General features: G+C 44.8%; 1 protein-coding gene across 7 annotated transcripts in view; it reads right to left on the bottom strand.

Moving 5' to 3' along the window:
• Nucleotides 1–18,208, bottom strand: part of LOC147030011 (uncharacterized) — a 199,744-nt gene that overhangs the window by 2,765 nt on the left and 178,771 nt on the right. For 6 of the 7 annotated variants that reach the window (XM_085873639.1, XM_085873643.1, XM_085873640.1 and 3 more), the window contains 2 exons: nt 13,124–13,234; nt 5,087–5,182 (listed from right to left, as the gene is read on the bottom strand). In XM_085873639.1, the coding sequence (XP_085729765.1) occupies nt 5,087–5,182; nt 13,124–13,234 (207 nt within the window). The remainder of the gene's footprint in view (nt 1–5,086; nt 5,183–13,123; nt 13,235–18,208) is intronic. The other variant, XM_085873642.1, reaches the window with a different exon arrangement.

Consider the following 18,208-nt stretch of genomic DNA (forward strand, 5'->3'; position numbering starts at 1 on the left):
ATGAATACAGGGTTCGTCTCTTTGGAGCAGAAGATTCCCCTTCTCAAAAAGCTTGTTAGCATATCGAAGGAAGAAACAATAGAGTTTTGTTTGTGGAGACAAGAACATCCTGTTGACACGTTTTTCTCTAGATTCCTGCACAGTGTTTGAGGAAGATGCGCTTTTAGTTGTAGAACTCGTAGTACACTTAGCCGCAGGGCGATCACACTTGCGTTTACTGCCAGCAGAAGAGGTCAGACTCGTAGTACCAGATCCAATTTTACGTTTGAGGAGAGAGCTTGAGGTAGGTGCAGCCAAGGAAGAAGACCTCTGATTCGAAGGTTTTGCTGAGCTTCTATCAAGTGATTTGGCAAAAGCAGAACTTAACTTGGGTCCTTCTTTGCCTGTAGATGGGAGTATCACAGTCTTTCTCGACTCTGAAGGGATCTACTTTGTAGATGAATGTGATGAAGGGCCGGTGATGCTACCTGCTCTCAGCATTGGTTTTGGTGCTGTCCCTGCTGTCTTCTTCGCAGCAGATACTGCAGTGGTAGTGGTGAATGCTGCTCCACTAGTGCTTGATCCTGCAGTGCCAGTACTGGCAGTAGATACAGTGCCGTCCCTGTTGCTCGTTGTTCGAGTCTTGGCTACAGTTGGTTGCATTTTTCTTCGTACTTCTTCTTTGAAGAAGAGGCGAAGTGGCTCCCACTGTTCAATCAGCCTGTCTAGGCACTGACCAAGGGACAGCCACCTTGTTGCGACATGCTTCAGAATCTTGTGTGTCGGGGCATCAGAGTTCTTGCAGTGCTTTCACTCCTTTGACGCGTTTACTACTTTTGTCCAAGTAGTAGTAAATATCGATGAGAAAGTCATCTAATTCAATGGGTAAGGCCTGAGCCGCCTTCTTGGCCGTATTGTGCATCATATGGCAAGGGCATCCCATGATGTAGCACTCTGGATTTTGTTTGTGGATATAAGCAGCAACTCCTTTGTGCTTGCCCACCATGACAGAGGCATTATCAGCACAAAAGGAAACACAATTTCCCCACAGAATTTTCCTGTCACTGAACTCATGATCAAGCAGTTTGAAAATGTTTTCTCCAGTGGAATCTTGTTTGCACGCAGGCAAACTTAGCAAACCTTGCTTCAAAATCCCAGCACTGTTGTCATAGTACGAAATCAGGACAGGATATAGCTGGGCCTCACCACTGTCATTGCTACCGTCTGTAGCTAGGCTAAATGGAGCTAGTCTAGCAATATCGGCAATAGATGAAGCAGTAACATTTGACAACTCACCAATTATTGCTGAAGTTTTTGTTCTTGCACATCCATACTTTGAAGCAACTTTTGAATCTGGAAACATCTTTTGAAATAGAGGTCCAGCATGATCTGAGACTGATATGGGCAAGTTATGTTCCACAATAAATCCACTAAAGAGAAGTTCCGCTCGGGTAACATCCTCTTCCTCGCTTGTCCCTTGTTTGGTGAAATAATTCAGAAGTGTACCGGTACTCGTGCTCGAAGATCTCTCCTTTGCAATGTCTGTGTGCCGTTTGCTTCCAACGTGCTTCCGAATATCATCGCGACCTCCGTGCTCAACTGAAATATCAACGCTGCATACTGTACAATACGCATGATGAATTCCTCTTTCAGACTTTCGAATACACGGGTATTTGGAGACTGTATTCGGTCTTGTACTTCTGAGACCATTTCTTGGTCTTCGTAAGCTTCTTTTCTGCCATTTCGTAATCAACATCGAGGGCTTGAAGCATCGGTAACTTCGAAGTCGATGTTCCACAGCTGCAGCGCGACTCGTAGAACTCTAGCGGCTGTTAAACACCGCACGGTGGTCGCGACCGCCGGGCTGGTACGGGGCCCAGCTGCATGCAGTGAGCGTATCGCATGCATATACACTGTGCATACATACCGCATGCACTGTATTGCACACATACCGCATGCACTAAATCTCAGTGCATGATCGCATAAGCGAGATCCAGACCCAATGTTTCGCTGCTCCTCATTTGAATTTGCAATTTTTTACGTACAATTTGGTAGCAGCGAACGTTATGGAGTTAGCACATGCTATACGTAGCAGACGATGCTTTTCATTCAATTCTCATACTAGTACATTCTGATTAGTGAACAGTGCAAAAATATCAAAATTTCGGGAGGATAAGGATAGTGATCGTAAGGGCGGGAGTTTGGGTGAATTTTCGGAAGCCTCCCGATGAAATCGGGAGGGTTGGCATCTGTGCTTATGGTGTCGCTGAATATGGGCAAGTCGTTGTACATTTAGAGAAATAAGACAATGGCTGCAATTTGCTATGGAACAAAGTCCATAACCCTTGCTGGTTACATTTGGAGGAAACTTGATGTCATATTATATTTTACCGGATTGAAGCATTCGCATTTTAGAAGTAAAGAAATGGGGGTGCTGAGACGCTCATCCTTTTTATGTTTAGACAGCCTGGTTCATGCACAACAGTGATCTTAGGCTGAGGTTTGTACATACAATTAATGGATTCAATTATAAATGAACAGGAAAACAAACTTAATATGTATATGTGGGGAAAATACATGCCCAGACCAGAAATTGAACCCAGGTCCTCTGGTGAGCCGTACCAGTGCTCTGCCATCTGAGCTATCTGGGTGACTCATGGGCTGGGCACACAATTCTCCCACATATAGATGCCACTCTCTTTTCCCCGCTGCTTCCGGGGCACTCACTGCCTACCATAGGAGCAGTAAGGGCCTGTCCACGAGAGGGGCTTCCCCGCATGGGGGAACAAATCCATGTTCCCTATTATTCGCCACAGGGGGTGTCATAATGCAATTATAAATAGAGGGAAACAAACTTAATATGTATATGTGGAAAAAATACATGCCCAGACCAGAAATCGAACCCAGGTCCTCTTTCACCAGGGGACCTGGGTTCGATTCCTGTACTGGTCTGGGCATGTATTTTTTCCCACATATACATGTTAATGAATGGATTATATCAACAGAGCATTGATTGAAGCATGATAACCACCATGGGAAGCAAGGAGAAGCTGATGTTTCAGGCTTGAAATTTCAGGATGTTTCATCCCCGTCTTTTGCTCCGATGAAGGATTGATGCCCGAAAAGTCAGTTTCTCCCTGCTTGCCACGGCGGTTGGGATACCTTGATCAACGTTCTGTTAATTCTGTCCATTGTTCTACCTGTTCACTGACACAGATAAACATGCCTTCATGAAGACGAGTTTTTCATTCTTCAAGGCTTGTACATACAGTGGGGAGAACAAATATTTGATACACTGCCGATTTTGCAGGTTTTCCCACTTACAAAGCACGTAGAGGTCTGTAATTTTTATCGTAGGTACACTTCAACTGTGAAAGACAGAATCTAAAACAAAAATCCTGAAAATCACATTGTATGATTTTTAAATAATTAATTTGCATTTTATTGCATGAAATAAGTATTTGATCACCGACCAACCAGAAATAATTCCGGCTCTCACAGACCTGTTAGTTTTGTCTTTAAGAAGCCCTCCCATTCTCCACTCATTACCTGTATTAACTGCACCTGTTTGAACTCGTTATCTGCATAAAAGACAGCTGTCCACACTCAATCAATCAGACTCCAACCTCTCCACAATGGGCAAGACCAGAGAGCTGTCTAAGGACATCAGGGACAAAATTGTAGACTTGCACAAGGCTGGGATGGGCAACAGGACAATAGGCAAGCAGCTTGGTGAGAAGGCAACAACTGTTGGCGCGATTATTAGAAAATGGAAGTTCAAGATAACAGTCAATCTCCCTCGGTCTGGGGCTCCATGCAAGATCTCACCTCGTGGAGCCTCAATGATCATGAGAAAGGTGAGGGATCAGCCCAGAACTACACGGCAGGACCTGGTCAATGACCTGAAGAGAGCTGGGACCACAGTATCAAAGAAAACCACAAGTAACACACTACGCCGTCATGGATTAAAATCCTGCAGCGCACGCAAGGTCCCTCTGCCCAAGCCAGCGCATGTCCAGGCCCATCTGAAGTTTGCCAATGACCATCTGGATGATCCAGAGGAGGAATGGAAGAAGGTCATGTGGTGTGATGAGACCAAAATAGAGCTTTTTGGTTTAAACTCCACTGGTCGTGTTTGGAGGAAGAAGAAGGATGAGTACAACCACAAGAACACCATCCCAACCGTGAAGCATGGAGGTGGAAACATCATTCTTTGTGGATGCTTTTCTGCAAAGGGGACAGGACGACTGCACCGTATTGAGGGGAGGATGGATGGGGCCATGTATCGCGAGATCTTGGCCAACAACCCCCTTCCCTCAACAAGAGCATTGAAGATGGGGCGTGGCTGGATCTTCCAGCATGACAACGACCCGAAACACACAGCCAGGGCAACTAAGGAGTGGCTCCGTAAGAAGCATCTCAAGGTCCTGGAGTGGCTGAGCCAGTCTCCAGACCTGAACCCAATTGAAAATCTTTTGAGGGAACTGAAAGTCTGTGTTGCTCAGCGACAGCCCTGAAACCTGAAGGATCTGGAGAAGATCTGTATGGAGGAGTGGGCCAAAATCCCTGCTGCAATCTGTGCAAACCTAGTAAAGAACGACAGGAAACGTCTGATCTCTGTAATTGCAAACAAAGGTTTTTGTACCAAATATTAAGTTCTGTTTTTCTGATGCATCAAATACTTATTTCATGCAATAAAATGCAAATTAATTATTTAAAAATCATACAATGTGATTTCCAGGATTTTTGTTTTAGATTCCATCTTTCACAGTTGAAGTGTACCTATGATAAAAATTACAGACCTCTACGTGCTTTGTAAGTGGGAAAACCTGCAAAATCGGCAGTGTATCAAATACTTGTTCTCCCCACTGTATATTCCTTGTAGCAAAAGAACATTAGGATTTTGTCAATTGTCAACTGACGTACTTATCATGCATATACATTCTATGAGTTATAAGGACGTTAGTTCACAATAGACAATTTGAGCATTTCCAAATTCATTTTAATTTGGAAACCCAAGGTCATGCATGTTCACTGCTCAGATGGGAACACCATACAGAACAACACAATATGATTATTTCCTCTGCTGGTGCATGCAATGACTCACCGTTGTCGTTCTTCTGCGTATCTTCTTTGATGTAATGTCCTTCGTATTGCCTCCACAATGGTGTGAGACAATGTCGTAAGTGCTTTTTTCATATGTCTAGTGTCAGACCAGTTAGTGGGTCAGGAGAAACACAGGAACGCACAAGGTGTACATAAGCCATACATTCCCCATCAACATGCTTGCTTATCATTCACCTGGCAGTTTGTTTGTAACACAGTGTCACAATTAAAGCTGTTAGTACAACAGAAAATTAGATTATTTATCAAACCAAAGTACAGAAAACTTTTTCAGCAGAATAGACAATGACAGTTCCAGGGGCCAGAGCTTGAGAGTAAAGAAGAATGTTGAGACAGTAATAAGGCAAGGGTCCTTCACTCAGAGAGCAGTTAAAGCATGGAATGGTCTCCCTGGAAAAGTCGTGGTAGTAGAAAGAGTGGATAGGTTTAAATTGGAATTAGATGGTACCTAGAAGCATTGGAGAGAGAGGGGTTCATGGATATTGGCAGGTCTTGTAGGTAACTTGAGTGTGGATATGTGAGAGTATACATGTGTAGTGATTGTCATGTCTGTGTGAGGGTATCATTCCCAATGTCTGTGAGAGGGTCTGTCTTCAAGCCCTTCCCATCCAAAAAAAACAAAACATAAAAAAACATTTGTAGTAATAATAAAAGAAATGCTTTTAATCTAAATATTTATGGCACCTCCCCAATCTCCCCATTAAGATTGGGTATGTGGCCTGAGATGGATGTGTGTTCTGGTGTTGGTGTAGTGTAGGCGTGATGGGCCCAATGGCCTCATCCTGCATAAAAAATTCCTTGCTATTCCTTGTTACATTTCATGATGTCCAAAAAACAATTTTTTAATAAAAAGTTTGTTTAAAATAATAATCGTACTGGAAATTGTCATGAAGCGTTTATTAAAGACAGGACGACCATATCATACCTTAGAATTTACATTTACACGAGCACATGCACAATATGCTGCGACCTCTAATAACATAATTTGTTATTATATGATTTTTCTGCAAATTGATCACGCGGCAAAACCTGTTGAAATTGAAGGAAAAAAACAATTATACCAAAGGTGTGTTTTCACAGTATGGGAAGGGATAATAATAAGTAAATGCATGAGACATGCATGAGACATGCATTCATAAAACATGAATGGTAAGTTTGCGGAATTGTGAATTTAGAAGCCAAGCTGTGAATTTGACTTCAAATTGGCATTGCTGAGTGTGCCGAGTCAGGTGAGCTGCAATGACGAGTCAAATGTTGTAAGATCAGGGAATGCTGAAATTTAGGAGAGATTTCATGGTCTATCATTTACATTGACAATGTTGAACACTGAGCTTTTCACAAACATAAAAACTCCATCAATTGTCAAGGTTTCCAAATCAGTGCAGAGATCTTACAAAAGTGTTTCAAACACAAGAAACATCCTTTTGGTGGTTGCCTGCCATGCTATACCTCCCTCCATATGTGTAGATTTATGTCAACACAATCATGATGGTGAGATAGCTCAGAGGAAGTAATGTCCTTGCTTCTGTTGACCTGTGTAGATTGGGTTTAATTCCCAACAGAATGGGACTTGACCAGAGACTGTATCCTGGTGCTACACAAGCTGGATGTCACATACATCACCATCACAGTGGATGTTAAAAAGGTAATCTCCCTTGTGTAATTAATAACTTCACTGTACCTTGAGAAAAGTAGGTCATTGTGTTCTGGTGCTGTGGCCGAATTCTAAATTCCTTCCCCATTGCAATCTATGGGGGACAATGCATCAGCGGCATCGCCACACCTCAGCAATGTTGCAACCAGGAGACCAGTTAAACAGTTGAATCCCTAATCTGATGGATCAGTTTCATGATGTGAATGGATTGAAAGCACATTTACAGATAGAATTTACCATTGTTCATTGACATGAATAAGAGGATTTACTTACACTCATCAGCTTTATTTTTTAACATGAAAACCGTTCATTTACATCCTTCAATTTGTGGAAATGAACATAATTTTAATTTAGTTTTCCCCAAAAAACTTTCAGCAAATATGGCAATTTTTTAAATTACATTTTCATATCAACAGGTCTGTTCGTGTTTAATCCCCTCTCATAAGGAAAGCAACCTTGGAACTACTGTAGTTCTTCCAAGTTGAAGTTGAACCTGGCAACATTCTATTTCCTCAATGTTGAACCAGAAGCCATTCTAGTATTCTTGATGCAAGCCTAACCAGACTTGTAGACAATGCTCGCATAACTTCATTTCACCTTAAAATGAAGCCACTCCTGGTGCATCCTTCAATGTATAACTTCTAACAGTCTTTATTTATTTAATTTTAACACAGAGCCGAAGCTCGTGGAGGAGCGAAAACATCACATAGAATGGATCAGGATGCAAATGAACAAAATGAACAGCAAAAGGAGAAGGGGGAAACACACATCAGCAGGGTTTTTTTTGTATACATTGTCGAGGCTCGTATAAGAGCGAACACACAGAACATATAACAAGGGGAGCAGGAGACAAGAGGGGTGGGAGAGGGAAGCACAAAACAGTGAGGAACAGAGACATTCAGAGATCTGTGGAAGGGAGAGGGATGGGGCGGGGTACACGGAGTAAACAAGATGGACACGACAGGGACTTTCAGGAAGGAACACAGGGAATTTGAATGACGTGGGTTTTGCGTGGCTTAATGGGGGTAGAAAAGATCAAGGTTTTGGATGGGGGAAGATATGAGATGGTGGTGAACAGCTGTTTTGAAGAGCTGGAGGGAGAAGTGGGATTGAAGTGTGTGGGAGTTTGTTTCAGAAGTGGGGAAAAGGAGGAATGAAAGAGTGAAGGTGAGCAGTGATTTTTGATTTTGGCACTTTCACCAGAAGGGGGTTGCTGGCGGACCTTGAGTGCCCTGCGGAAATAAAGGGGGGACAGAGCATAGACAGAGTGGGGGGGGGGCAAGGCCAGAGAGGAGACGGTAGAAGACAGAAAGACCACCGAACTGCCTTCAGTGGGAGAGTGAGAGACCGAAAGAGTCAAGCTTCATCGAGGGAGATACCAATGATCCTAAAAGCCTTGGTCTCCACAGCATGAAGCCAAGCTAGGTATGAGGCAAGAGCATCACCCCAGACGGAAGAGCATTACTCCATCAGGTTGTGGATGAAAGCTTTGTTTGTGGTCAGGAGCTCAGGTGTACCAAGGAAGGACTTTGAATTACAGAGGATGCCCAATCAGCAACTGGCTTTGGAGGCCAGGTTGGAAATGTGGCTTTCCCAGGAAAGATCATGGCAGATAGTGAGATCCAAATGCTTTAATGAAAGGACTTCTTCACGAGGATTGTTGAGAAAGTATATGGGGGGGGGGGGTTCCAAACAGTCCTTTTGGAGAGATGTAGTGAGAGTGAGAGTTTTTTTCAGGAATGAAAGACATGTTCCAAGTGTTTGACCAGCTTGTGATTTTATCCATGTCTGCAGAGAGTGAGGAGGCTACTGCCTGCCGATCCGAGGGATGAGAGATGGTACCGGCAAAGGGTGGAATCATCAGCAAAAAGATAGAGGATTTTCCAGGGAGTCCGAGAGATCATTGATGAAAACCAGAAAAAACACAGAGCCCAAAACACTGTCTTGAAGAACTCCAACCTGGAAAGGAAGTGGAGATGAGAGGGAGCCATGAAGGGCCTTGTGTTGAATGTGACAGGAGAGGAAGTTCACAAGTCTTCAGTGGAGATTGCCTTGGATACCATAAGAAGAGAGTTTGGTGAGCAATGCGGGATGCCAGACCATATCAAAAGCTCGCGATATGTCTCGGGAGATGGCTCTTATCTCATGTTTGACATTTAGGACCTCCATACATTGTTGGGAATGCAGAAGCATCATGCTCAGGGCAGAGTGACGTTGAATCCAATTTGATGATCGAAAATCAATCCATTTGAGAAGAGGAAGGATTTAGTGTCAGAAGTTATGATGGATTCCATGACCTTGCTGATGATTGGGAGCAGGCTGAATGGTCTGTAGTTGCAGGGGTCTGTTTTTGAAACTTTTTCATGCAGAGCGATAATGATTGTTGATTTCCAAGAATATGGGAGATTACATTGAGCAAAAGAGAGGTTGAATAGAACAGAGAAAGGATGAGCAAGAGCAGCAGAGCAGGTTTTTAGGATATGTGGGTTGATGCCATCTGGACCAGTTACAGAATCAGAGTCAAGGTTTGACAGCAAGCTCTCCACCTTGTCAGGAGAAAAGGACACAGAGTCCAGGAGTATGTGTGTGACTGGGTAAGGTGGGTATGGAAAGCGATGGGTTTGGGACACAAGATTGAGAAGCAAACATAGAGTTTCGGCATTCAGCCTTTTCACATGCAGTGTCAGCTGTGCAACCATTTGAGGTAAGGGAGGGGATAGAGGAGGAACATATACCAGAAACAGACTTTACCAGACACCACCAGAATTTGGAGGAGGGAGACAGGTTTGTGATTTCAGATTTGAGATTAGAAAGATGTTGTTTCCTGGCTGTCTTGATGGTGGACACACATTTGTTCTAAGCTTTGTGGAAGGAACGAGATTGCCTTCAGTTGGATTTGCCTTCCATGAGGCAATGGCAAATTGTTTCAGCACAACTGCCTCGCCACAAGCTTCAGCGCACCATGCGCAGGAGGAAGGGTAGGACAAATGAAGTTGAGATGGGATAAATCTGTGCATGAGAGAGCAAATTTCTTTGGAAAACTTCCCAGGATGAGTTTATGTCGGAGAGAGTGGAAGTTTGATGGCTGCTTGAAGTCCCTACCAGTCGGCCTGAGTGAAATGCCAGACTCGTCGGTGCTGAGGTGGTTCTCTCATAACGACCAGAGTGATGACCACTTTAACAAGCATATGGTCAGATGAACCAATTGGAGTAGAAGAAAAACAGCAGGCATTTGCAAGGAACTTTGTCAAAACCAAATCCAGAGGAGATGGAGTACCGTTGGCTGAGATCCGGGACGGGAAGTTGACATATTGTGTCAATCTCAATGAGTCGCAGAAGTCCTTTGCTGAAGTGCCATGACAGGTGAGAGAGGTACCCACACCCAGCCAACTGCCATGATGACAATTGAAGTCACCACATTATGAGAAAGTGAGTTGGGATGAGTGGATAGAAGTTGGTCCATGTTTTTGGTGAGCGAGATATAAATGGAGTCATCACTGTTTGGTGGACACACAATACAAATTCAGTACCTCTGGAAAGTCCACACTTCATTTCAAAATTTTCACATTTTGTTGCCTTACAGCCTGTAATTAAATTGCATTAAATCAGACTTTGTTCATCTTCACTTACTCATTGTAACCCACAACTTCCAAGTGAAATACAAATTCTACATATTGCAGAAGATTAATGGAAAATACAAAGCTAAAATATCTTGGTTGGATAAGTGTTCATCCCATGAGTTAATACTTGGTGGAAGCACCTCTTACAGTAATTACAGCTGTGAGTCTGTTGGGATAGGTCTCTACCAACTTTGCACACGTTGATTGGGCAATATTTGCCCTTTCTTTTGTACAAAACTGTTCATGCTCAGTCAAGTTGCGTGGGGAGTGTTGATGGACAGCAATCTTCATGTCATGCCACAGATTCTCGATTGGATTTAGGTCGGGGCTCTGACTGGATTACTTGAGGACATTTATCTTTTTGTTCCTTAGCCACTCCAGTGTAGCTTTGGTTGTGTGCTTCGGGTCGTTATCATGCTGAAACGCAAACTCCGTCCAAATTTCAGCTTTCTTGCAGAGGGCAGCATGTTTTCCTCTTGGGTTTTTTGTATTTTGCTCCGTCCATTTTACCTTCTTTCCTAACAAGTGCCCCAATCCCTGCTGATGAGAAACATCCTCACAACATGATGCTGTCACCACCATGCTTCACAGTAGAGATGGTGTTCTTTGGGTGATGTGCTTTGTTGGGCTTGCGCCAAATATAACGTTTTGCATTTAGGCCAAAAAGTTCCATCTTGGTTTCGTTAGACCACAAAACTTTGTGCTACATGGCTTCAGAATCGCCTGCGTTGTTTTTTACGTTCCTCAAACGAGACTGAAGGTGGGCTTTTTCAAGTGATGGCTTCCTTCTTCCCACCCTCCCATACAGGCCAGACTTGTGGAGTGCTTGGGATATTGTTGTCACATGCACACAGTGACCAGTCTTTGCCATAAAAGCATTTAGCTCTTTTGAAGTTGCCATTCGCCTCTTTGTGACCTGGCTGATCAGTCTCCCCCTTGCTTCGTCATCCAGCTTGGAGGGACAGCCTGATCTATGCACGGTCTTGGTGGTACCATACGCCTTCCACTTGTTAATGATTGCGTTGACTATGCTCCGAGGGATATTCAAGGCCTTTGAAATATTTTTATATCCATCCCCTGATCTGTGCATTTCCACAACTTTATCCCAGAGGTCTTTTGAAAGGTCCTTGGTTATCATGGTTGAGTCTTTGCAATGAAATACACTACCCAGCAGAGGAAACCCACAGAAACAGATGATTTTATTCTGAAACTAGAAGGGCACTCAGTAGAGAGCATACCTCCACCCTGTAATACCTGATCCATGAGAACATACCTGGTCCAATATATTTTTGAAATATCATGCTACATATCGTGGTTTAACCTGATCTCTCAATGGTGAAGAATCACAAAAAAAATTTATCAGATCTGGATCCGGATCCAGATCTTCAACAAAATTGAATCATTTCTTCCTTGTCACACACACCCAACATGTTCACCAAGTTTCATCCGAATCCGTCCACAACTTTTTGAGATATCATGCTATATATCCTTTTTGGCCTTATCTCTCAATAGTGAAGAATCACTTAAACAAACAAACAGACAAACAGAAAAACAGACAGAAAGGGGTGAAAACATAACCTCCTTCATCTTTGGTGAAGGAGGTAATAATCAGAATCACTACAATTTAACACAGATGGAGGCCAATTAACTTGTGGGATTTTGAAGGTGATTGGTTATACCTGAGCTAATTTACAATTGCTGTTATTACACTTCTCCAACCACAATATTTTAGTTTTGTATTTTTAATTAATTTTCTGAAATTTGTGGAATTTGTTTTTCACTTGGAAGTTGTGGGTTACAATGTGTAAATAAAGGTGGAAAAAAAATCTGATTTAATGCAATTTAATTCCAGGCTATAAGGCAACAAAGGGGTAAATTTAGAAAGGGGGTGTAGACTTTCTATAAGCACTGTATAAACAAGAGGTGGGAGTGGAGGGGAAGCCATAGCCAGAGGTATTCCTGGAGGTGTGAGGGAGTGAGGGCAGTACATAGAGAGTGAGGAATAGTGTTTTTGATAAAGAGAGCAACTCTGCCGCCAGGATGAGGCTCAGGTCTATCACACTGGAGGAGGCAGTAACCAGGGAGAGAAGCTGAGGAGTCAGAGACGTCTTGAAGGAGGAAAGGGTTGAGAGACAAAAAAAGAGTGACTTCATAGATCAGGGATGTTAGGAAGAATGAGGACTAAGGGATGATGTAGGTGGTAGACAAAATGAATACAGAAGCAAATTCTCAGGAAGTAAAACAGGAAAATTGGAATGAGGTGGGCTTGAGGAGAGTTAACAGGAGTAGAAAAGATCATGGTTTTGAGTGGGGGGTTAAGGGGTGATCTGAGATGGTGGTTAACAGCTGTATTGAAAACCTGGAAGGAAGAATGACATTGAAGAGAATGTGGAAGTTGATTCCACAGGTGGGAGGCAAGAGGAATGAATGAGTGGAGGTGAGCAGTGATTCTGATTTTGGGAGTTTCACCAGAAGGGGGTTGATGGTAGATTGCATGCACCCTGCAGAAGCCTGGTGGGGAGGGGGTTGGATAGAGCACGGAAAGAGTAGAGAGTGCAAGACCAGAATGCAGACAGGAGAAGACAGAAAGGAGCTTTGATTTCCAATCAAACACTTAGTTCACCAATTAGTTTTGAAAACGTTGTCAATTACCTGCTATCTTCCCTGTTAATCATATGTATTTTCACAGATGACCCATAACAGTAATATACGAAGCCTTAACTTTTCAGAAGACGGTGATGCTTACCTCAAATTCAACACCCCCTGATGTGTCTGACAGCGAATCACAGTCGAGGATAATTTTGCGTTTCTTTTTGAGATTCTGCTCTGCAGGCAGTGGAGGGTCTTTGTGCAAGATCTGAGGATGTGGTTTTACAGTGTTAGCCATCAATATATCCAGCCATAGTGAATGGAGAGAAGTCTACCATCCCCATTCATTCTGGCTGACATAAGACTTGCATTTGTTTATGGATTTTTCAAGCACAGTGTATGTTTCCAAGGATAATAGTGAGGGGATGAAAATTACAAGTAAAAAATTCAGAAAAATGCAAACAAAAGACCACAAGGCTCATCTCAGACACGATCACGATTACAGTTGAATGAGAATAATATGTGTGGTGAATTGAAGGACGTGACGCGTGATCACATGTCGCACGGCTCGAGCACGGAATAGATAAAGCTAAGGTTCCGCTCGGTCGGGGGGATTGTCCCAGGGGCATTGTCGTTTACGGCGGCGGCTCACTTGGTGCTCGTTGAATGGTGAGAATTGAGAGTATATCGGACTCCGTGCTTATACTGATTTATTTTGCGGTGATTAGTTGCACGTGTATACCTTACTGCTTATGTACTCCTTGCTGCACCTGTATTCCCTGATGTGCCCGTAGAAGCGGCTTCAATCAAATGGAATAAAGCCTACACTCTGAAGGTTCTTCTCTCGCTTTCATTTCAATTTATTCCATTGGGTTTTCTCGGCTCTCTCAACCAACGATGGACAAGATCTACAAACCAGAGAGGTTCGACGCAGACCCAAACGCGACTGCTCAGAAATGAAATGGTCGCATTGGTTCCGTTCCTTCTCACACTATCCGACCATCATCGAAGAGGGAGCCGACAAATTGGCCGCCCTTGTGAATCATGTCTCGCCCAGTGTATACAGGCTCTTCTCGGAGTGTGACACCTACGAAGCAGCGATCGACGTGCTGCAGGCGCTCTACGTGAAGCGCAAGAACGAGGTGTACATACGACATCTTCTCAACACACGCAAGCAAGCAGCCGGGGAGACAATCGATCAGTTCCTGCAAGCTCTGAAACAGCTGGGAAAAGACGGCAGCTTCCGGGCCGTAAACGCCGAGGAACACCGAAATGAAGCGACCCGAGAGGCATTTATCCAAGGACTCAGGTCAGCCCACATACGGCAACGCTTACTCGAGAAAGCGCAACCCACTCTTGAAAAGGTAGTCGACCAGGCTCGAGCGATGGATACGGCTCAGCAGCAATCTGAGTCATTTGGGACACCGATGCTGCTAATGAACGCCGCTACGGTGGGAACTCATGGAACCCCACAGACACAGACACAGCCTGACACAGGGGATGGAGAAAAACCCGAGGAGTCGGATACCCAGACCTCGTCAAACTCCTCAGCAACTACTCCGGTTGGTAAATGCTTCTTTTGTGGGTACAAAAGACACCCCGCCACAAATGCCCCGCCAGAGATGCCACATGCATGAATTGTGACAAGAAAGGGCATTATGCCAGGGTATGTAAATCTACTCTAAGGAGAAATAAACCCACTTCTGCGGCTCTCTACTCACAAAAGAAACTAACTGCAGCCTCACCGGGGAATCTATCCAAGGCTATCATCAACGTACGAATTAACGGGCATATGGCTGAGGCTCTGATTGATACCGGTAGCTCTGAAAGTTTCGTCAACAGCTCGCTAGTGAAGGGCAGGAAATGGAAGATCCACCTGACAGACAATACGGTATGCATGGCCGCCACCTCACTACAGTCCCGCGTACGAGGGTACTGCAATGTTGAATTGGACGTAAAAGGGTACACGCATCGGGATGTAAGGGTACTGGTGCTTCGTGATTTATGCGCAGACGTAATTCTGGGTCATAATGTCCTCAAGCAGCACACGAGCGTCGAAATACCCTTTGGAGGAAGCAAACCTCGTCTAATTTTAAATGCTTTGACCACCGCAGAGGTAACGTCCCCCCAGCTGTTTGCTAACTTGTCGCCGGTCTGTAAACCGATGGCGATCAAATCGCGGCGATATACCACTGCTGATATGAACTTCATCACTTCAGAGACCAAGCGATTACTGGAAGAAGGGATTATAGAACCGAGCGATTCGCCATGGCGCGCACAGGTGTTGGTCACCGCCAATCAGAATCATAAGAAACGAATGGTTGTCGATTATTCCCAAACGGTCAATCGTTTCACCCAACTCGATGCCTACCCTTTGCCGCGCATAGACGAGATGGTCGAACGTGTGGCCAATTATAAGATATTCAGCACCATCGATTTGCGAAGCGCCTATCATCAAATTCCCATCCGAGAGGAAGACAAACCTTACACCGCATTCCAGGCAGGTAGACGCCTCTACCAATTCAGGAGGATTCCGTTCGGTGTCACGAATGGAGTAGCTTGCTTCCAACGAGTTATGGACGACATCATCTCAGATGAAAACCTTAAAGACACTTTTGTTTACGTGGACAATGTCACAGTGTGCGGTAAGGATCAGGGGGAACATGATATGAATCTGGACAGATTCTTGAGCATTGCTAGAAAATATAATCTGACCCTCAACTACGAGAAATGCGTATTCTCGGCAAGGTCAATTGACCTCGGCTACACAATAGCCGACGGCATGATTAAGCCTGATCCTGAACGATTGCGCCCACTTCGTGAGCTACCCCCACCTCAGGACCTGAAGACAATGCGCCGGGTGATCGGCATGTTCGCTTACTATGCAAGATGGATTTCCCAATACTCCGAGAAAATACATCCCCTAGTGCATTGCAAAAACTTCCCACCAGATGCCGCTGTTGTAAAAGCTTTCCACAGCCTCAAAGATGATATCAGTAATTCCGTGGTATTATTGATCGATAGCTCGGTGCCCTTCGTGGTGGAAACAGATGCTTCTGATCACGCGATAGCTGCGACGCTTAACCAGTCTGGGCGACCCGTCGCGTTCTTCTCGAGAACTCTCTCTGGAAGCGAGCAGAGACACTCAGCAATAGAGAAGGAAGCGTACGCTATTGTCGAAGCCCTACGTAAATGGAGACACTATTTACTGGGAAACCATTTCACGCTCGTCACGGACCAACGATCCGTGGCATTCATGTTTGATGGGAAAAATAACGGGAAAATTAAGAATGAAAAAATTATGAGATGGCGGATAGACCTAGCCTGCTATAGTTACGACATTGTTTACCGGCCCGGGAGGGAAAACCCTGCTGCAGACACCTTCTCTCGGGTCTTCTGTTCGGCGACAATCAGTCGGGCTTTGCAAGACCTACATGTGTCTCTTTGCCACCCGGGGGTAACCAGAATGGCACATTTCGTGCGCAGACAAAACCTTCCCTATTCTATCGAAGATATTAAACAAATGAATGCTTCATGCCCTGTTTGTGCTGAACTAAAACCCAGATTCTATGGCGCGGCTTCTGGCAGATTGATCAAGGCCACGTCTCCCTTCGAGAGACTAAACATTGACTTCAAAGGGCCCCTGCCGACCGAGACAGACAACAGATACATATTCACTGTTGTTGATGAATATTCAAGGTTCCCTTTCGCATTTCCGTGCTCGGATATGACCTCGGGCACTGTCGTGAAATGTCTGTCTGACCTCTTCGCTATGTTTGGGAAACCTTCGTACATACATTCAGACAGAGGGCCGTGTTTCATGTCGGCCGGGCTAAAACAATTCCTATTAGAGCACGGCATAGCAACTAGTCGAACGACGGGTTACAACCCACAGGGTAATGGGCAGGTGGAACGATATAATGGAGTTATTTGGAAAGCCGTAACTCTGGCGTTGAAATCAAGAGGACTGGGGCCCGAGCGGTGGGAGGTTACCCTTCTCGACGCTCTGAATTCCATACGCTCTTTGCTCTGCACGTCCACCAATGCAACTCCTCACGAACGAATGTTTACTCACCAGCGACGTTATGTTGACGGCCAATCGGTGCCCAACTGGCTAACCCATCCCGGAACAGTGTTCATGAAACGCCCGGTACGACAAAGCAAGTATGAACCCATGGTGGAGGGGGTCGAACTCATCGATACTAATCCAGAGTATGCTCATGTCAGGCTCCCAGATGGCAGGGAGACCACTGTGTCGGTTCGCCATTTGGCTCCCTCAGGTACTCCTCCCGCAGGTACACCACCATCTGGCACTCCTCCCTCTGACATCCCCTCCCCAGGTGTTCCCCCCAGGAACTCCACCCGAGAATGGTGGCGACGGAGCTGCCGCGTTCCACCCGAGAGCGATCGGGGAGTCATCCCCGGCACGAGTCGAGGCTCACCAAGAGGATCGGAAGCCTCCCTCAAGTGAAACCGCCATTTACTCCCGGAGAGGTCGACGGATAATACCCCCTCGCCGACTCAATCTGTAAAGGGGATTATCGGCATCCTCGATGCTCATGCTCCTATATGCTCGTTACATAATATATCGATGCTCATTACCATGCTCCTACAACTCAAAATAATCCTCACTGCTTGGCATGTATGCTTCTGTAGCTTAGATAGTTCGCGTTGCTTGAAATGTATACTCCTATAGCGCTGAAGTAATCATGGTGCGTTAGTTGGGCCTCTAGTTACATTTTGAAGATGGGGAAAATGTGGTGAATTGAAGGACGTGACGCGTGATCACATGTCGCACGGCTCGAGCACGGAATAGATAAAGCTAAGGTTCCGCTCGGTCGGGGGGATTGTCCCAGGGGCATTGTCGTTTACGGCGGCGGCTCAATTGGTGCTCGTTGAATGGTGAGAATTGAGAGTATATCGGACTCCGTGCTTATACTGATTTATTTTGCGGTGATTAGTTGCACGTGTATACCTTACTGCTTATGTACTCCTTGCTGCACCTGTATTCCCTGATGTGCCCGTAGAAGCGGCTTCAATCAAATGGAATAAAGCCTACACTCTGAAGGTTCTTCTCTCGCTTTCATTTCAATATGTTAAATGGTCGTTTTGTGTGAGACTGGTATGACATAGTAAGGAACTTCATATCTGTTTGGTTTGGAGGAGGGGGTTATGCAGCACTGCTTTTATGTAAGCACCATTTTAGCACCCATCGCAAGCTGCTTTGGGGACATTAAGAGTA

This window comes from Eptatretus burgeri, chromosome 3, assembly GCF_056783735.1.
Source record: "Eptatretus burgeri isolate ZD-2024b chromosome 3, Ebu_testis_v1, whole genome shotgun sequence".
NCBI classification, from domain to species: Eukaryota; Metazoa; Chordata; class Myxini; order Myxiniformes; family Myxinidae; genus Eptatretus; species Eptatretus burgeri.